General features: G+C 53.8%; 1 protein-coding gene across 1 annotated transcript; it reads right to left on the minus strand.

Annotated features, from left to right (window-relative positions):
* Positions 1-673: 673 nt before the first annotated feature.
* Positions 674-20,188, minus strand: RSPO1 (R-spondin 1). The gene is made up of 6 exons (XM_019726607.3): positions 19,866-20,188; positions 14,726-15,092; positions 4,654-4,845; positions 2,578-2,727; positions 2,129-2,317; positions 674-1,401 (listed from the first exon to the last, which is right to left on the minus strand). The coding sequence occupies exons 2-6, from the start codon at positions 14,817-14,819 to the stop codon at positions 1,235-1,237; spliced, it is 792 nt and encodes a 263-aa protein (XP_019582166.3). The 5' UTR covers positions 14,820-15,092; positions 19,866-20,188; the 3' UTR covers positions 674-1,234.
* Positions 20,189-20,967: the final 779 nt, after the last annotated feature.

Here is a 20,967-nt window from a genome sequence, read left to right on the forward strand (position 1 = left end):
GCCCTTAACTCTGCCCACTTGTAATTACACATTTATTTGAATGATGACTTGACTCACACCTGTCACCCCCAGCAAACTCTAAGCTCCACGGGGACAAAGCCCATGGTTGGCTCCCCACTGGAAACCAAACACTTAGTCCAGAGTCTGGTGCACAGATGGCTGCCAGTGGACACTTCTGAACGCCATCAGAGGTGATTCCATCCACTGTGCTGCCTCTGGGTCCGACTGTCACCAACTATCTCAGAGCACTCCCTCGTCCTAGGAGTACCATTCAGTATGGAGATTCTACCTCTCCCAGATGGAAAGTCTTCCTCTACCGCTGACAAAAATCCCTTCATCCTTAGAGGTAGGTAATTAGAGCGGTGCTTCTCAAATGTGAATGCACATGTCAGTCACTTGGAACCTTGTTAAATACAGACTGTTTCACCAGGTCTGGGATGGGGCCTGAGAGTCTCATTTCTAACAAGCTGCCCAGTGACAACACTAATGCAGGGCCGCAGACCACACTCTGGGTATAGGGAAGCTGGTTACCGTTCTGAGTATCCGCCAAGTTTTCAACCTACTCTGTCCGGGAGGACATTAGGGGTCTCTTAAACTTCAGCTGCATCCCTTCCCACTCCCATGCACCCCCCAAATTCCTGTACCCTGAAAAGAATGTGGTTCCTGTGGCTACTGTTGTCATTTGGGTTTTGTTTTTAATTTGAAATAAACCTTTAAGCAGTTTTCAGAGCCGGGCAGCCCTGATATGGATCATGGATGTGTAACAATACTCTCCAATGAAAAAGTCACACAGCTGGAAATGCTGAGCAGTCCCCACGCTTTGGCTTCTGTCTGCCACTCTGGGCCAATCCTATCAGCTCCTCCAGAAGGCAACACTCTGCAAAAGTTTGGGCCTGGATGCTGGGCAGTGTTGTGTACCAATCCACTGTTAGCATCACAAACCAAGTGGGTGCTGCTGAGCCCTCTGCCAGGCAGAGATGACCTCTTCATCCCCGCCCTGTTTACATCATGATGTCCGAGGGATAGAAGTGTCTTCCAGTGGCCTAGAGTGTGTGTGTTGTATGTGTGTGTGCATGTGCGCACACGCACATGTGTGCATGTATGTTGGCTGCATGTTTGGACACGGAGTCTGTGCCTCGTATGTGGAGTGTGTGTACTCCAGTTCCGTAAAGCTTCCGTCACACAGAGCAGTGCTGGACTCTTTCTTCATGGGCCTGGAGGCTGAAGAGTGTCCCTAGGTGGGCCCTGCAGATGTGAGTGGCCCCACTGTCCCTTGCTGCGGTGGCTGTTGCTGGCCCTTGCGTCTCCGAGAGCCTGTGCCTGCCTCCTTGCTCTCCTTTCTGCTCGGGTTCCTGTTGGCATTCTCCCGCCGGCCCTGGCCTCCCTTCCGCCTCTTCTGCCCTGCAACCCAATAGCAGGAAGAGTCAACAAAGGATGTCCTCCCGCAAGCCCGGGCATGGCCAACGGCCCTGGGAGGGGAGTGCTGAGGAGGCTGGGCAGGGGGAGGCAGGGAAGAGGCTGGATATGCTGCCTTTACGCAGTCGGGGTCTTCTGAAGGCCTCCTCTGGCCATCAGCCACTTCAGAGGACCCTGCAACATGGGAACTGAGAGGGGGTCCCAAGAGCCTTTGTACCTTCTACCCCTCAACGGACCAGACACCCCCCTGTTCCTCATGTCTTCCTTGAACCTTGCGCCCCAATGGGTCAAGATGTTCAGTGCAGCTTTCAGGACAGGTAGGATGGTCCCCAGCCCCCTCTGGGGCCATCAGCCACATCAGCAACTGTAGGCTGAGTGACCTTAGTCAAATCACTGCACCTCGCTGGGTCATAGCACCCCTTCCACACCCTGTCTGACCTCTGAGGGCCCTTCCAGTGCCCACATCTGCAGGCTCAGAAGAAACAGAGGAACTGGAAGGATGTGGACACAAGTTTCCAGCTCTCACCACACGGACTTCTGGGTCTCTGAAAGCACCTGGCACTGGTTTGCACAATGTGGGGTCTTGAGTTGGGTGCTCCCCACTTGTCCCTGGCCTGGGACCCTCTCCCGGGCAGCAGGCAGGCAGCAGAGGTGGTCACCGCCATGGCTGTGCCCGACCCCCGGCCCCAGGGAGGCAGGGGTTGCAGCTCACCCTCAGGACAGGGTGTCCTCCGCACTGTACATCTCCTCATCTCCTTGGTGTCAGAGCAGATGGCATGGTCCCCCCCTGGGGCATGGAGCACCCTCCGTGTCCGCTCCTCAGAACCCCTCCGGAAACCACAGTGCCTCTTCTTCTTAGAGCAGGGCCCCCATGGGGACCACTCACTCATTTCACAGTGTGCTGGCAGGAAGCGAGGGAAGGAGAGAAAAGAAGGGGTCACATCTCTTCCTCTGGCCCAGAACACCCCAGGGGAGCTTCTCCCACCTGCTCTCTGCCTGGGGCTCAGGCCCTGAGGGCAGAAAAGCCCTGAGAGAAACCCCAGAGCGTGGTGGTGGGGGTGGGGGGGTAAGCTTTCTCTGGACAGCGCCCAGCGCACACTCCCTGGCCACCCTCCTCCTGGGATCCTGGACCCTCTGCCCGCAGTGCCCATGGTGCCTTACCAGGACTGCTGCACTCTGTGGTGCCATTGGCAGCTGCAGAGCCCTCGGGACAGTCTGGGTAGCAGCGGCCCTTGTGCAGGTATAAGCTCTCCTTACACTTGGTACAGAAGTTGTGGCTGAAGCAGGCCTCGCAATGCTCAATCTTGCATTCTGAGGAGAGGACCAAAGCGGGGGCATTTGGCTCAGCCTGGAATAGACACTTCCCCTCGTCCCCATCTTAACGCCCACCAGTCCAGGCCCACCCACACTGAGAGCAGGACAGTGGCTTGGAGCTGGGACCTGCAAGAGAGGAGTCTTGGGATGGAGGGAAAGGCAAGGACAGGGCCGGGGGAGGGGAGCGAGGAGGCTGATGTGGCCACTCACCAGGGTCAGCCAATTCCAACCCAAACCCTGGAACCTGAGGTGAGGCCCAAGAGAGCCAGTTTCAGAGGAGGAGGGCAGGGCCTTCTGGGATCAAGGAGGGTCCTAGCCTCTCATGGCATCCCAGGGATACAGTGACCCTCTGATTGTGGCTGTGTGGCTCCCTCTGCCCCCATTGTTGGGTATCCACAACACCCCAAACCCGGGATCTCTTCCAACCAGGTAAAAAGAATCAGTTTGGAGGAGGGGGAAACAATCCCAGGGCAAATTCCTCTCCCTCTGCAAGTGAGTTCCAGGAACCGCCTTGGTTAGGCTCTTGGGTCCCTCCCTGATCACCTACTGCCAGCTCTCTTTCCTCTGGGGAAGTGGGGGAGGGTGGGTTGCAGGGTTGGAGAAGCAGGCAGGGTCTTTCACAATCTCTCCCTTCCCTGATTGTGGGCGGGGCTAACTCCTTCCCAGTCTCTGGCACCTGGAGCCTGGGCTGCCAGGTTCCCAGGAGCAGGCACAGCCAGGAACTCCCCATCCCAAATACCCTGAGGACCAAGCGGGCAGCCCCAGGGTCCTACCTCCAACCTCACAAACTCTCCACCCCACCGCACCCTCCTCTGTGCCTCCTAGCCTCTGTGGCTTTATCTCAGCTTCTCTCTCCCTCCTTCCTTCTCTCATGCTCTGATTCCTGGTTTTGGTTGCAGGTGAAATAGAACAATAGCAGTTAGCATTTATTGAGTACCAGACAGAAAGGGCTTTACACATGCCTCTCACAACAACCCCAGGGGTAAAAACTAGTACTCTTATTTTAAAGGTGAGGTTTTGAGAGGTTGTAACATGCCCAAAGTCACACACCAAATAGGTAGCAGAGCTGAGAGTAGAACCCCAGTCGTTGTCCCTCCAGGCCTCACTGTCTCCCTCCAAAGGGTGTTGTGAGCTCAACTGACAGGAGATCTGGAAATGCATTGCAAACTTCAGTGCCCTGAACAAATGGGAGGGAGCGCAGGCTTTGCTCGTGGGACTGTGTTCACAGCATGTCCCCCAGGATGTCACAGCTAAGGCGGGATGGAAGTATGACAGTACAAGCCTTGAAGCACATGAAACAGTTGTTATATGGGAGAGGAACAGAGTGAGAAGGAGGGAGAGAGCAGGCTCCCTGGGGCTTGAATTCCTCTGCAGTCAGTAGAGCCAGTGGTGGTTTTTAAGCAGAAGTATGATGGGATAGGTTGTGTGTCTCAGAAGCATCTTTCTGGCTGCAGTGTGGAGGGGAGATTGAAGGGAATCAGATGAGGGTTGGAAGACACATAAACAGACTATTGCCATCGTCCAGGAGAGAGGCAACAGGAGCCTGGGTAAGGCGATGGCAGGGGGATAGACGGGAGATGGAGCAGGTACGATTCAGCTATTGGATGTGTGGGAGATGGCACACATGAGAGGCTGGCTATCAGGTCTATGGTTTGGGTGATGGCCTGGGACACCGGGATCTGTGGGAATACAGGTTGGTGCAGGTCTGGAGGGAGGAGATGCCGTTCTGATATGAACACACTGAGCTGGAAATGCAGAGGGGATATTGAAGGAGGATGTCTGGCTGCGGCCACATACTTGAATCAGAATTCCTATCGCACATCCTCGGGGTCCCCCAATCCTCTTGCTGGCTACCAACAGTTCCAACTCCCTCCCCCAGGATCCAGAGCCTCCGGTGCCCTTGTGCCCCCTGCCCACACTCACTGATGCACTTGTTCATGTCGGGGTTGCGGGCATCGAAATATCCAGGAGGGCAGGACGGCAGGCAGACGCCCACCTGGCGAATGTCGTTCCTCTCGAGCAGGATGAACAGTTTAGGCGAGCACTTGAGGCAGCCGTTGACCTCGGAGCAGAGCTCACAGCCTTTGGTGCAGGCCTGATTCCCCTCGGCGCTGACTGCAAGTGTGGAACAGGGGCGACAATGTGGCTGGAGGAGAGACGTCTCTTTCCCAGGCTCCCACAATGATGGGAAGTGAGCAGATGGGAGTTTCCTTCTACAGAATGAACGTGCTTCTCAGAAAGCCCAGGCCAGGCTGGCAGCTCTCTGCAAGGTTGCTTTATAAATAAACCTCCCCAGTGTCCTCTCAAGGGAACAGACCCTGAAGCCAGAGCTCCCAGCCACCCTAAACGCCTCCATAGCTCCAGGCACAACACAAGCTCACCCTCCAGGCTCGCAACACCCTCCCCAGAGAAGCCACAGAAGTGGCTTCATGGAACCTCCTCGTACCCTTTCCCGAGGAAGAAGAGCTCAGCCTCAGGTGTGGAAGTAGGGATTTTGTTTTAATCCTTGAGGAAGTTTTAAGGACAAGAGGGATAATAGGCTACCTGCTCAGAGACAGGAAGACAATGGGAAGAAACCCATGTCTAGAACAGTGGTCGTAACCAGAGACAATTTTGCTCCCCAGGGAACATTTGTCCTACTGGAGACCGGAGTTGCGACTGGCATCTGGGGAAGAGAGGCCAAAAATTCCCCTACACAGCCTACAGTGCATGTGGCCAGCCCCACAACAAATTATCAGGTTCAAACCGTTGGTGGTGCTCAGGCTGAGAAACCCTGGCTTAGAACCCGCCTCTGAGACAGTGTGATCTCCAGCCACAGCATGTCTCAGAGCTTCCATCTCCGTCCCTCAGCCACTTGTTGAACCAACCCCCACTGAGCCCCTCCTAGGTACCCCTTGCCCAGTGAGCGCTGGGGACAAGAGGCCTCACCCCGTCACTGATCTTCCAGTGGTGCAGACAGACCCGTGAACAGGCAAATGCTCAATCACAGGACCAAGCAATCATGGACCCGAAAAGAAGAGAGGGGAAGAGTCACAGAAGAGGTGCCATTTGGGTAAACTCTTGAGACGTTAGTAGAGATTTGTCCATTAGGAAAGAGAGATAAGAGATAAGGGCCCCCGAGGAGCAGGACCACAGACGTGTAAATCAACCCAAGGGGAATAGCAGATAATTTGGGGGAGCGGGCAAGAGGGGTAGGAGAAAAGTGGTGAAAGATACGGAGTCCTGTCCTGAGGAGCCTCTAATATCACGCTAAGCAACTTGTACTTGATCCTGCCAGGCTGCATTTCCCCAAGAATATTCCCTGGAACATCATTCCCCTCCATGTTCCGAGGGGACCGTGGAGAAAAGGTCACTGAATCAGGGAAGACTGAGAACCACAGGGTCCAACAAGTGGAACAGGATTCTTTACTTCTTACACCCTTTCTTATGCTCCTCTGCTGAGTGCCTCTCCAAGACGGGGACAGAGAGTTGCATTTCCCACACATTTGGCCACAGAACCCTTGTTTTACAGAGTTTTCTTGGGACCTTTCTGAGAGCTGATTAGCTGACAGGGAGCCACTGGCAAGTTTTAAGCTGGAGCAAGACCTGGTCTGATTGGCATGTTGGAACGGTGCTTCTGACAGCCTGGATGGAGCCCAGAGACTGAAGGACCATGTGGAAGGAAACTGACCATCAGATCATCCTGGTGAGAACGTCTTAAAATTCGGTTCAGTGGAGATGGAGAGAAAAAGACCTCAGAGATGCTTAGAGAATATGATCAGCACGCCACGGTGACCGGTAGGAGGGGAGGAGTCTGGGGCGAGTCCCAGCATTCTGGCCCCAGGTACGGGTGAACAGGGAGGCCAGTCCCTGAAAGAGGCCCCTGGGAAGAAAAGCAAGTTGAGAAGTAAAGAGGTGAAGGAGAGTAGTATGAGTCCCTTAGGAGGAGCCAGGCAGCGAGAAACTATAGATACAGGCGGGAGGCAGGGAGCTGGGGGAATCGGAACAGAGATGGCAGGAGATCACGCAGGGCCCAGAGCTCAGGCTTCAGAGTCACTCGGGCAAAACACTGCATCTTCTGTGCCTCCCCCGCCCCCAGAAAGGGAGATGAGGATGCTGTGGGAGGAACACCTGCTCCAGGAAGGGGCCCTGATTGCAGGAGAATGAGGAAGAGGTTGGAAGGTGAGCAGAGGGAAAAAGAGAATAACAAATGCAACAAGAACAAAATCACAATCATAATAATGGCAGCTGATTACGAAGTGTCCAACACTCGTTCGGTGGCCGCTCTCAGTGCTTTAGAGGTATTGACTCATTTAAGCCTGACAACCCACGAGGTAGGTATTATTATTTTCTTTTTAATCCTCATTTTTACAGATAAGGAAACGGAGATGTTAAATGACGTGAACAAGGTCTCACAGCCAGTATGTGTCCCAGGCAGAGAAAAGAGGGTTTGAAGGCGAGTGATGGGACAATGGGAGTTGACATGGACAGTGACAGGCAGGGCTAGACTGATTGTTTTAAAAATTTAGAATTTATTTGTATAGAGTCAACGTTATTTAATCAATCAATACTTTAAAAAAATTAGTATTGTTCTTGTTGGTTTAATTATTATGAGAGGAAAATTATTCCAAATGTTATATTGGAGTCATGAGAGAGCCCTTGGGATTATTTTTCCACTTGGGGCCTTTATGCAGCTATATTACAAATTAATAAATCACTGCGGATATTAGGTACCATTTCTACTTCAAAGATATTAAATCCTCTATTACTCAAGGATTTCACTTAATTCATTGTGGAAATGAATGCTCCCTCTTGGTTTTTGCCTTGGTTTCAATAACTGAAGTCATCCAGGTGTCCCATTTGCAGCCTCTACAGCTATGTCCATCATCGTTTTTTCCTTCCTTATCACTTTTGTTAAGGACAGACTTGCAAAAAGCCTTCTCAGAATGCTGCGGCCTGCCTCCCATTCAACCAACAACAAATCTCGGAGTGCATTTTCCTTCAGATCTGTCAGTGACACAACAAGAAAAAGTATGGCACACGTGGGCGTCTGAAATTAGTTCAGCGTAGCTGGAATCTGGAGTCCGCGGTTAGACCTGAAGCTGGAGAGGGAAACAGGGCCCAGACGAGGAAGGGTCTTAAGTGCACATGGAGGAGTGTGGACAACGAGCAAGCACTGTGGGTTTAAACTAAGAGCCATGGTCAGGATTCCATTTTAGGAAGATCACTGCTGTGGAGAGAATGGGTTGGATGGAAGGGAGAAGACACACGAGATATGCAGGCCAGACAAGACAAGGTGATGTCAGGAAAGAACAACTGAGGATGGCGTGGAGGTGCTGGGCTTGGGTGACAGGATAGCTGTGGGCTCTTCACTGAGGAGGAGGAGCAGGTTTGGGTGCGGATATGATGAGTAGTTGAGTTTTAGATTGTTGAGGTTGTGGTTTCTGTGGGATACCCAGGGGAAGGTGTCTGTTAGGCAGTTGAACCTGTGGGTCTGGAACTCAAGAGAAACATTTAGGCTGGAGATGGAGACATGGAGTCCTTAACATATAAATAGTCGTCAAAGGCATGGAGGTCCCTGAGATGGCAAGGACAACGGGTGAAGAGAGTGAGACTAGGAATTAGAAATTTAAGAGAAGGACAAAAAACGGAAGGCTAGCTTAGAGGCTGAGAAGGAGCAACCAGACGGAGAGGGGACACTCAAAAGCACATGGTATCATGGAAGCCAAGAGAAGAGTGTACTCAACAGGGGACGGAGGCATCACATGGCAAATGCTGCTCAGGTGTCATGTAAAGAACAGCAAGAAACAGGTGGTTGGTACTCTGGGTGGGGGTGGAGAGCAGGGGCAGTAGTTAAGCAGGAAAAGTAAGGTGAGGAAAGAAGGCCATCTCATTTCAGGAAACCAGCTGTGGAAAGGGGGAGAGAACTCAGGGATCCATTCTGGTCGCTGTCATTGTGGTTAAATCCGCGGGAGGAGAAGCATCCAGGGCAGAAGCTGTGCAGCTGGAGAAGAGGGCCAAGGGCTGAGGCCTGGGCAATACTCACAGTCCACAGACAAGCAGAGGAAGAGGGGTGCAGAGAGAAGCTGAGAAGGAATCATAGAAAGGTGGGAGGGGACTGAGAGAGAGAGGGAATAGAAACTGTTGGAGAGACCACAGGGACCAGGGCGGAGAGGAGATCACGGCCAGTGAGCTCTGAGGCGAATCTGGGAGGCTTGCCTTAGGAGGTGACCTTGACAAGGGCAGTTTTGGTGGAGTGGCAGGGGTGAAAGCCAACCCACAGTGCACTGAAGAGCAGAAAGGCTCGACGTGGGAGTAAAGCGAGAGGGACAGAGAGGGTCCAAGAACATAGAAAGAGAGAGGGAAGAGACCAGCTGGGAGCAGAACTATGACCACAAGACCAGAGGTAGGCTAAAGGCCTAAGCATGGGGAAGGTCCAGACACAGGGCTCAGGTGGTAGGACTGGCCTTGGGCTTGAGGTCAGGATCCAGGACAAGGGACTAGGGGGTTGAGCTCCATGAGGTTTTGGGGCTCTGAAGGAGGAGAGGGGTTACGTGATTAGCAGGGGTTACTTCAATGAGGAAAAGGATGCTTCTCAAGGGGGTTAAGAACCGAAGGGTGTTCTCAGCTTAGCAAGGCAAATGGATGGGCAGGGAGGGGATGGAGAGCCAGAGGGTAGGGAGGCTCTGTGTGTGCGTCCAAGGAAGATAGTGGGTGTTGCATAATGATTTAAAGGGAAAAGCCAAGACTCGTTCATTCTGTGGACGTTTACTGCACATCTAACACATGCCCAGAGCTGTGTTAGGAGCGGGGAATGTGGAAGTACAGCAACACAGGCCCACCTAGGAGTGTGGGAAGCAGGTGGCTGTGCGCTGCGGTGAATGGAGGAGCAATGAGGGCACTCCCTTACCTAGCCGGCTAGGTGAAGAGGGTGCGCCCGTCAGGAGGCAGCCTGTGCAAAGGATCTGAATGTCCTCGAGCCTCCACGGAATGGAAACTAGGACTTTATTCTATTGGCAAAGGGACCACAGAAGGGCATGGTCAGATTCACAGTTTGACAGGCTCCCTGAGGCTCCTGTGCCTATGATGGCGGTGAGGGTGGGGGAAAGTGTGCAGGGGAGCAGCCCTGCAAGGCTATAGCATGGCCAAGGAAGCTGGCTCAGTGTGTGTGGGGGGTGGGGTGGGGTGTGTGTGTGTGTACATGTGTGGGGGTGTGTATATGTGTGCCTGTGTGAGCATGTGTGTATATGTGTGTGTGTGTGCGTGTGTGTGTGTGTATATGTGTGCCTGTGAGTGCATGTGTGTGTATATGTGTGTGTGTGTGTGTGTGTGTGTGTGTGTGTGCAGAAGGGCTCAGAGAGGGGATGGAGCCTCCTTCCCAACTTCCTCACACATCCCCCTCACACAGCTCAGCCCTCCCTAACCACCCTGCCTTCTCCCCCGGCTCCCAAGCACTGAGGGAAGCCCACTTCACTGAGCCAGGAAGGCAAGGCTGTGGCCTCCTCGATTTCTCTGTTGCTTCTCCTCCTGCTCCATCCTTGTCCAAAACCCTTCAGGTTGATATTACTGTAATCAGGCCTTGCCCCAGGGTAGCTTAGAGCCCCTGTCTCCCTGAAGACTGGCTTCTGGCCATAGTCCCTCCTCTTAAAGGGACTTGATTTCTCACAGTTCCCCAACCTTCTCATCTCCAGGGATCTTTCTAAAACCAAAACTCTGAAGGTGTCACACCCCTGCCTAAAATCCATCCATAGTTCCCTAGGCCTGCAGAATTAAGACTCAGCTCCTCCACCTGTCCTAAAAAGTTCCCATGAGCAGATCCCACCTGCCTCATCTCGCAACACTGCCCTTAAGCAGTATGGAAATATTTTTGTTTCTCTGGGCACATCACACTACTTCACACCTCTATTCCTTTATACAAGTTGGTCCTTCTACCTGGAACACTCTCTGCTTCCTCCTGAGCCTGACTAACTTCTTCAAGCCTCAGCACTAAAGTTACCTCCTCTAGGAAGTCTTCCCTGATCTCACCTCCCTGCAGAAACTGAATGGACTATATCTCTGTGTTCCCACACCCCCAGTACTTGAATCCATTGTGGTAGACATCAACATGTGTCATTCTTCACTGCTAATATATCTTTTCCTCCCACTAGAAAGAGCTTTGGAAGGCGGAGCCTATCTTATTTCTGAATGGTAGCCCAGTGAAGGGGTGAGGACCCACAAAGGGATGGGGATTCCCCCCAGAATGTAGGGCTGAAGATGTGGTGAGTGAGGCAGAGGCTCGGGAAGAGGGTACACAGATGAAGCTCACTGTGTGTTTGATAGAGTCTGGGGAGAGGGATTGGATAGGAATGGGGGCTTGGGGTGGATTGGGTGAAGGTCAATGAGGGGTAGAGAGGAACTCGCCAGGACCCAGAAGAGGGATGACCTTGGTATCTAGCCTTCGAGGAACTAGATTCAATAAGAGACCTGAGTTAAATTAGTGGGAGTGGGGTGGGAGGTGACAGAGAATGAGACCTCAGTGAGGCAAGGGCCCTTCTCAGGCTTCACACTCTCCCAGTTGATGTATCTATTCCTGTAGCCCAGGGTCATCCTGGGGCACGCCCCCCAGGAAGCTCTAGCATTCTTTAACTCAACTGGGAGCTTAGTTTAGACCTTCACTCTTTCTCACCTGGGCCCAAGTAGACTGAACTGGCCTTTTGCCTCCCACCTCAAGCCACCTCCCCTCACCCCTTCCTGCAGCTGGAACATGCTGCGTCTCTGATTGAAACCTCTCCGTGGCTCCTCATTACCCACAGCTCAAGTCAGGTCAAGTACAGACTCCTCAGCCTGACACGTACAAAGCAGTCCACCATCTGACCTCTGTGGCGTGGTCCCCCCAGGATGCTCCCTCAGCCCCAGGCAGCTGTGGCTGCTCTATCCTCTGGGGTGTTGGGCTTTTTATTTTACCAGCACAACCCTTCCTTTCAACAGAAAAGATTCTCCATGTATGAAACAGACATGAGCACAGCTGGCCCAGTTAAAGCCCTAGGCTCCCCGGAACTCTGCTTAGAAACTATTTCTCCAGCTACTGCTACTAGCTGTACCCCATTTCCTGAGCAAACAGTCTCAGCCTCCGCCCAGCTCCACACCTGTGCACGTGCTGGTCCCTTGGCCTGAATGCCCTCCCCCTCCCCTACCTCCTACACCTTTGCCAAGAGATCACCTACTGGGCTCTAAAAACAACTCAGGAGGCACTGGCTCTGGGCCCTCCCAGCCCTTCCCCCACCCTCAGGTTGCTTCCTGTTTCCTCCTCGCAACTTGACACTAGATTGAAATTGTCTCTTCCCCTGCCCTTCTCACTCAGGGACTCCTCAAGATTCATCTCTGTGACCCAGGTCCAGCCTCTGTAGATTCCAAATGGATGTTTGTGGAATAGCCCAAGAAATGAATTGGGGGGGGGGGGGACTCTACAAGTCAGTGTGAAAGGGGACAAAAACTTCAGGTGGAAAACAGTGCAGCGAGAAGGGCCAAAAAAGGGGTCCGGCTTCTGGAGGAGTCAGGGTTTAGTGAAGGAAGGGGGCTTCATGGGGGGCGGGGTAAGACTGAGCAAGGGGGCCCAGGAATCCTGTAGAAGGGTCTTGGTAAAGGGAGGGGGCACTGAAGGTGAGGGCGGGTGAAGGGCAGGAAATCCAGGTAGGAAGGCAGTCAGGAGAAGGTGAGGGCCAGTGAGGGTGAGTGAAGAGGGTGCTCAGGGTGAGGGTGGGTCCTCGGTGAGTGGAAGAGGAGAAGGACGCCCTGCCAGGGCTCATAAGTCATAGCCACGGAATTATGTGCTCAACTTCTCCCTCTCCATGGAGGGGGAGACCATCAGTCACACCCGAGATCAGCCATTTCTGGGCTCAGAACTGATGTGTGGCTTCGGATCAGAGCTATAGCAGGTGGTCGTTGGTGGCTCTACCAACACGCAGTCACAAGATGGTGGACAGAGTCCAGAGACCTGAGGCTCATATACCTAGCAAGCTACCTGTGCCCCGCTGGCTACACAGCGCATGGTCTGGAGGCCACACACAGCTGTCTCACTCCTCTCTCTTCCCTCCCCCACTTCCCCTGACACCCGAGGGCAAAATGGTCCCCACATTGTTTATATAACAATGACATGCATCCCCAAGTCAACATGTAGCTTGATATTTCACCAAGTTTTCACTATATATCTCTCTCATCTCACATAAGCCTACCTATATTCCTATACAATGACACTGGCAGCTTTACGGTTATTATTTAATAAGTATTGCCTAGCAACATCCACCATCCTCAGCTCTCTCTGAGCCCATGTCTCTCTTAGACCCTCGCTGCACCTGGAGTCTTTCCCCCTCACCTTACCCCAATCTCACATCTCACCACCAAGGATGTCTGTCACTTACACCACTGGGTTATTGCTGCCAAGGCTGTGGGGTGTGGCTGCAGCGAAACTGTCAAAATTACTGCATTCGATTGGCCATTGCTGGGACTGGGCCCTTTCTGATGGCCAGAGCAGTTCTCTTTTTGTACAACAGTTTAGAACAACAGGTCTCCTGGCCCTGGTTTAGGTGGAGTGTGGACCTGCACGTGTGAGTGGTTCCTCTCATACTCTCTGTCTCATCTCGGAAATTGAGGAGACTGATTACAAACCGCTAAACCGCATCTGGCCGGTGGAGTCCAAAATACTGGCGGCGACAGATGAGAAGGGAGGAAAACCAAGGCCTCGCTGCTGATTAAACCTAACCGTCTCTAATTGTTTGTTAAGACAGGGATTTTCAGCTTCACCAGTTCTCTGAGCTTCTCTCCCCGGGTTCTGCCCTTGGCCGCTCCCGTGGGGACCCAACCAAACTCTGCTGCCTTTCAACTTTTACTGGAGGCCTCAGTCTGCAGCCCTCAAAAGTGAGCTAAGAGGTGGCTGGACCAGGCTTCAGAGGAGCTGCCTGCCTATGGGTGTGACATCTCGGATGGCGGATGTAAACACAGGCCTCCACCCCACTCCCTACGTGTGTCTCTCACATGCACTGGCCACGCCCACAAAATAATGAGCAGGTACAGAACGCCCATCACTGGAGAGTTTAAGCAGAAGCTGGAGGACCTAAATTTTGGGAGCACCTAAGACAGGGCTCTATGAGGGACAGTGGGGGCACTGGGCACAGGTTCATCCTGAACTCGATCAAGCTGTTTTCAAGAAGACTAGACTCACAGGAATCAGAAGACCTGGGTTACAATACGGACTGTGTGTCCGTAGGCCTGTCATCTCTTCCCCTTTCTTAGCTTCACTTTCCCCATCTGTACAATGATAGGATTTATTTTATTTTAAGCTGTGAGAACTCTTTCTTTCAATGAGATCTTATATGGAATCTTACAGAAAACAGGGAGGAGCCAAGTTTTTCTGGTCGGAGGGGCGGTAGGGCCTGTCTCCTGCCCACTTGCCTTCCCTTCACCCCTCCTCCTCCCCAGTGCAGCTCCTTGCTTCCCACTGGACAGGGTTAAAAACCACAGGGGTGGACAGTCTCCTGAGCCTCCTGTCCCATGGCGCCTGCCCCATTATCTGGGCAGGGAAGACTTGTGGCCACCACCAAGCTGGGCAAAGTTCCTGTCCCAAAAGGGTTGCACGTCAGCCACCACTAAAAGAAAGGGCCCTAAACTGTCAGTAAAAAGGGAATCAAACACCCTGGGGCAGGGCCAGGACACATCTCCACAGATAGCACATAAAGCTGGTGTTATGTCCAAGGGCACAATCCACACACTGGATCCTCAGGACAGAGGGGTTACTATAGAAAGCAGAGTCTTCAAAGGGGGAAATAGACAAAGTGAGGAATCTACATGGTGGGCACTCTCAACAAATTAACCCACAAACTGGATAATCCACAAACAGGACAATCTGTTGAGCAATCTACACATCTGTAATAGACAAAGTAGAGCTCGGCAACGGTCACCACAGAATGAAGCCACTGAGGCCCGTCCCCAGGTGGCCCCCTCCCACGCCCATGGCTCCTCGCCCTGCCCTGTCGTTACTCACTCCGCCTCTGTCTCTTCCCTTTGATGCCCCGGCCGCCAGCAGAGAGATGCATCCAGCTCAGAACCAGGGCCACCACACACAGCCCAAGCCGCATAGTCACTGGCCAGCTCTAGGCCCCTGGTAGGAGGGGTGGTCTCTGGGGCAGTGGATGGCGCAGGGCTCTTGCTAACGCCTCCGGGGCTGGGTCAACAGCAGGAGGCCCAGGCCTGGGCCACGTCCCAAATCCACCATAACCTCAGGTGGGGACAGAGTGGTTGTAGGGAGCCCACTTCTCCATAAGGAGGTCCAGAGAGCTTTCCTCAAAGGCACTTGGGAATGTCACATGGGAGAACTCGTCACTTCAGCAGGGACACCTCCAAAACCCAACCTGTTGTGGGAGGAGAGAGAATGATTAATTCCAGGGTACTATGGGGTATCCCCAATTTATGCCTCCTATACTGCCATGTGGTCTCCTGCCCAGGAGACTATGAGAACTCAGAATGTTTGAACATTACAAGTTGCCCACCTGGCACCCCCGTAGAAGAAATCTGTTCCTTTTCCTATCTTGCAGAATTCCCTAACCTGGGACTAGAGCTGGCTACCCAAGCAGCTGGAATGTGGTGGACCCTCAAACTAAACTTCTGGATCATTGGGAACCAGCTGATCCCTACCCAATATTGGCCAGTTCTAACTGGAAGTCCTTCTTTAGGTCTACACTATAGACCTCATGCTGCAGTGATATCATGTCTGTTGAAGAGGAGCTCTCTCTGTCCTTCTGTGACTGACCCCTCAGCTTTCTCTTCCCAGTGTTGCGTCACCCCTATGCCTTTCACCTATCCTGGAGCTAGAGCAGTGGCCCCTGACAAGCTGGCAGACTCGGCGTAGCCCTCTGGGCTTGGAGGGAGAAAAGGAAGTAAGGCTTCCCCGGCCACAGAAACTCTGACACAGCAGGCCTGGTGGGCCTGGCCTTTGTGAGGGGATAAAAGAGGCAGCTATGCCTGCTCTGGCCAGAGACATAGAGAATGGGGATAATCCCCAGCCCAGTGAGAGCCAGGTCTCCGGATGGCTGGCTGGGTGATGGGGGCAGGGGGAGCTAGTCCTTCCCCAACAAAATGTGTCCGGGAAGCTGGAGCCCAACCTGGGAGTCAGAGGATGGAACCCCAGTGCACACTCACAAGATCGAATGCACTCACCGCAGAGGCCAGCCCAGGCATTGCTGAATACCAACGTCCCCTCACGCAGGGATAGGAGGAAACAGGGAGCCTTCAGGAAGCTTTGTAGATGCCAGGGAAGGATCTCCCTCCCACCCACTGGTTAGATGCCTTTGGACAAGTTGCTTAGCCTCTCTGACCCTCAGAGTCCTCATCTATAAGACCGGGATAAATATGCCTATTTCACAGGCTTGCTCTGAGTTGGCCGAGTTTTGGCTTACGAATGAGAAATCTGAATTGCTGGAGTAGAGGTGCCCTTCCCAGCCCCTGTCCCAACCATCTCCCCTTTTGCCTCTCAGAGAGGCCCCAGAAGAGCCCACCTGCATGGCAGATAAATCATGATTCCACAGGGAATATCAGCACCTCCCTCCTCAGCCTCTCCCACCGGCTTTGAAGGCCAGACACACTCAAGTGGTTAAGCTGCCTGTGAGAAGTGTTTACATGAGGCTGATGGATCCCACCTGGCGTTGGGGCCGGAGCCAGCAAAGATGCCCCCAGCCACCCTTAATGCCCTGTGAGCTGCCAGCCCCTACCTTCTCCTCTAGTACTCCCTGTATGACCTGCAAAAGCCTTCCCATTCCTCCCCACCCCCCACTACACACTTCCATCACCTTGAGTTTATCAAACTGGGGTCTTTAGCCCCAAGTACATAGTCTCAGAGGTTTGCCATAGAGCATGACAGTCAAGGGCATAAACTTCAGAGTCAGACTGCCTGGCTTCCAATGTCGGCTCCCCTGCTTGTTAGCTGTTACCTTGAGCTAATTGCTTATCGGATCAGAACCTCAGTTTCCTTATCTGCAAGGGCGTTGTTGTTTTTTATAGTTTCAGTGAGTTAATACATGAAACTGCTTAGAATGATGCTTGGCACATAGCGAGGACGCAACAATGTTCATTGTATTTCCTATGACGGAGACTTCACTTTGTGGCCGCATTCCAATGGTCATCTAAGAAGCAATATAAACTGTTTCTGTTATCATCTAGATATGAATCTGAACACTGAGCATTGTTATGCAATGTCCATAGTTACATTTATCTGTATCATTGATCACCTGGACCCCAGCGTGATCCCTCAGAGTGAGAGCGTTAACCTTTAATTGCAGCATTTCTCAAACTGAGGTCAGAGGACCCCAGGCAGATAGATCCTCGGGGTACCATCAGTCTTTACACTGGACAGACCCTGGAGAAGACCACCTGAGAAACACCTGGTGTTAAACCCTGGGTCTGTGAGACGGGTCTCCCCTCTGGGGTCCTTGGCACAGAAAAGGTCTCTTCCGCACCTCGGCACGCCCTGGGCCTGCCCTGCACCAAGCGAAGCGGCCACTTCAGGATTAGTGCTCAGCAGAGGTTAGCTGCCTTCCTCTACTTCCCTCTAATTCCCTGCCACTCCCCACCAATCCTCCCAGGTCTTAGCTTTCAGCCTGCTCTTGCCATGCTCACCCAAGTCCTGGCCCACGCCCACTCGTAGCACCATTGAACCAGGATCTCAGCTACCATGTTTCCCTGAAAATAAGACTTAGCCAGACCATCAGCTCTAATGCGTCGTTTGGAGCAAAAATTAATATAAGACCCAGTATTATATTAATTCTATTCTATTCTATTCTATTCTATTCTATTCTATTCTATTCTATTCTATTCTATTCTATTCTATTCTAAAGACCCGGTCTTATAGTAAAATAAGACAGGGTCTTATATTAATTTTTGCTCCAAAAGACACATTAGAGCTGATGGTCCAGCTAGGTCTTATTTTTGGGGAAACACGGTAGGAAATGGGGAGGAGGGTCTAGATCTGAATGTCACTGGAGCAAGTGACACTGGTCTCTCTCACCCATCACTGGATGGGAAGAGTTTCAAACACTTGAAAAAAATATGTACAGATAGAATCAACTCTGAAAAGGACCTAAGAGTTTATTAGACCAGGGGTACAAGCAACAAATAGGAAGGAAATTGCATGTGTGCATGTATGTGAGGGGGGGAAGGAAGCGAAGGGCAAATGCCCCATTTAAAGGGAGCATACGCTGTTCAATTCCAGTTGGTTGTTGATAGGCAGAAATAATGACTCGATATTGCCAGATACGATTTTTTAAAAGTTGAAAATTCAGAATTTTATGTGAAATCTGATTTTAAAAGCTGGATGGGTCCCAGACTAGGAACCCTGCAGTACCAAGCCCCAGCTCATTCCTGCCCTTCCCCACCACACACACACACACACACACACACACACACACACAACCACGTGGGCTAGAGCTGCCAAAGGTGATAGGAGCTGATGACTTTCTTTTAAAGTAGCCTGCCTCATTTCTATTAGTTCCCTTGCCCCTTAGGTTATATGGCAGAAGCAATTCATTTTTTGAGGCCCATTAGTCTTCACAGGCAGAACCAGCAATGGAAAGTGCTGGCAGTGATCAAGGTCTCAGGCATCTGTGGGGGGTGAGGAAGGGCATTTTGTCTCAGCCAGGGTGGGAGTGAGGGATTCACATTCACCACGGACCTGCGCCACCTGCCATGTGCTAGGCCCTCATTTACTCCTCAAGGAGGAAAGTAAAATTCTTCCCCTTTTACTGGCACTGACTGAGAGGTTAAGGGTCTTGCACTTACAAACCTCATCAGTGACCAGCTACTTACTAGGACTGGGGAGCTGGAGGGCGGGGCAAAGAGCAGGGAGCTGGTGGGTGTGGGGCCCGAGCCAGCTTAGGGACTAGACCCACAGAGATGGGGAAGGGGCTGGAGGCAAAGGCAGAGCTCGGGTGGGAGACCGAGGAGAGAGGCCACTCGTGCTAGGTGGTCCGGGGAAGGGGAGGGCACAAGCTAGGGAGGGGGACACAGCTGGGGGTGGAGGTGAGGGCGGGGACTCAGTCCCCCCCAGAGGGCTGGAATACCTTTCACCTTCTTGCCTGCAACACTATCAGGATAAATTGGTATTCCGTCCGGGGCCGGACACAGTCCCAAAAATGTAAACCATCCACATCATTTCTCATTAGGCCTCCCCAGGACCCGCTACGGGTGTAGAGTTTTGGGGGCAGTGGGCTGGCGGGTGGGGGCAGAAGACTTGCTAGATGGAGGGCGGGACCAAGTACTTGCTCGCCAGACCCGTGGGGATTAGTGCCCCTGCAGCTAAACCAGGTGCCCCCCACCCCCGCCCCCAACACCAAGGGCAGCGGGGAAGGCTCCCGGTCGTCCCTCCGTCACCGCTCCGAGCGTGCAAATTCTCCCCTCCCCACCATCCCGAAGAGGCCCGACAGGTGCAGGGGGAGGGGAGACCTGAAGTTACCCGACTGCCCCCGCCCGCCCCCCAAATCCAAGAGTACTCTCCAAGTCCGAGAGACCGGTTGCATAAGAAAACTCCTGCCCCCAAGTGCACGTACTGAAAACCCTCCCTTGCCCTCCGGAGCCCGGGGCGAACACACAGCCCCCACCTCCCCCCCAACCAAGCAATGTCATCCTGCCCCGCGGGCCACGGAGCCGCGCCACCTCGCAGCTCACGGGGGCCGCCGCGCAAGCTGCCTGCCACGTCGGACCCGGGCCCGGCCTGCAGGACTGGGGTGTGGATAGGTAACCAGGGGCCGTAGGACCAGGAGAAATCCGAGGTGATGAGACCAGGAGTCAAAGTTTCTGAAATGCGGGTGGTGTCGAGTAGGGCTGGCGGACGTGGGGAGTTCCGAACTACAAGTGAAGACGATCATCGGGGCTGCGGGGTTGAGGGGAACCCGAGGTAGCAAACGGAAGGCGGCTGCCCACTGGCTGGAGGGATGACGCGGGCGGAGGGCAGCAGGATTTGCAGGAGGTGCCCTCTCCTGCCCGCGCTGACCAGAGGGCAGTCAGAAGTCCCCTTCCTCTTGCTGTCTGGCCCCGCACTCAGCTCCGCCAAGCCCCGACGGGAGGGCCCGCGGCACCCCAGGCCCCGGGGAAAGGGGCAGGAGGGTGGAGGACCGGGCAGCTCAGGGGGCACTCACCTCCACGCTGCCAGCTGCGGCGGGGGCAGGCCCGGGAGGGGCGAGGGCGCGGCCGGCTCACCCGCCAGCCGTACGACTGTCCCGGGCTCCCGGCTCTCCCGCGCTCCGCCCGCGGGTTCCCAAGTTGCTCAATCTGCGGGCGGCTCACGCCCTCCGGGGCCAGCGCCCCACCCGGCGCATCGGTCCTCTGGGGCGGCGCGGCTCGGTCCGGCCCCAGCTCTCCGCCGCGTCCCTCTTGGCGGTCCGCTCCCGGCTCTCCTCCCGGTGCGCGTGCTTTCCGTCGCGCCTCCGCTCGGCCGGAGCTCCCAGCCGGGAGAGGAGCCAGTCCTGCGCTCGCACGAGGGAGGGAATCCCCCCCTTTGCAGTCCCACCTCCGGGCCGGCCCCCCTTCCCGGGATCCACAGCAAAAAACGGACTGGAGCGCCAGGCCCGGGAGTCCGTAGCCCCCTCCCGCACGCCCTTGCCCGCGGCTGGGACGCTGCGCTGGGAGCGCAGGGCTGGCAGCCGCACGTGTGCGCTAGACCCTGGCGCAGACCCTCAGCCCTTATTCTTCTCCTCCCCCCGCCCTGCATCCCGGGGATTCCACGCAGCCAGAGCAGACGCCGCAGCTCCAGGCATCCTCAGGTCAAAACAGGGCCGAGGAGCCTCGGGAAACCTCAGTTTCCCTATCAGGATCCCGGAAAATGACAAGGAACAAGCTCAGCCGGGTCTGTTGTCCTGGCCACGCCCGTCTCCTCTCAGGGTCCAGTCTTCAGAGCATCTTCCCAGTTCAGAGAAAACGTGAGGCTATAAGACGGATCCCTAGAACCCAGGTGAGGACACTTCCACACCAGAACTGGTGTAGGAGAGTGAGGGAACCTTTGAAATAAAACCCAAATTCAAATCCCTACTCAATCATTTACCAGCTGTGTGGCCATGCCTAACTTACTCAATCTCTCTGAGCTTTGGGGTCTCATCTGTTTTGAGGATTCAGTGAAGTGAGAGGTCCAATTGCCTGATAAGTGGTAGGGGCTCCATAAGTGTTTGTGGAATGAGCCCTGAGGGGCTGCAGACACCTGCAGGGACCCGGATGATGTTGCAGCCAAGCCTGAAGAAGACAGGC

Source organism: Rhinolophus sinicus, chromosome 14 (assembly GCF_057876585.1).
Source record: "Rhinolophus sinicus isolate RSI-liver-muscle chromosome 14, RSI-T2T, whole genome shotgun sequence".
Lineage (NCBI taxonomy): Eukaryota > Metazoa > Chordata > Mammalia > Chiroptera > Rhinolophidae > Rhinolophus > Rhinolophus sinicus.

Coding starts and splice junctions, on each gene's coding strand:
- RSPO1 (XM_019726607.3), bottom strand. CDS start 14,819: ATGCGGCTTGGGCTGTGTGTGGTGGCCCTGGTTCTGAGCTGGATGCAT. Junction 4,846..14,725: donor AGGGAAGAGACAGAGGCGGA/GTGAGTAACGAC, acceptor CCACACTTGCAG/TCAGCGCCGAGGGGAATCAG. Junction 2,318..2,577: donor CACAGAGTGCAGCAGTCCTG/GTAAGGCACCAT, acceptor GCTTCCTGCCAG/CACACTGTGAAATGAGTGAG.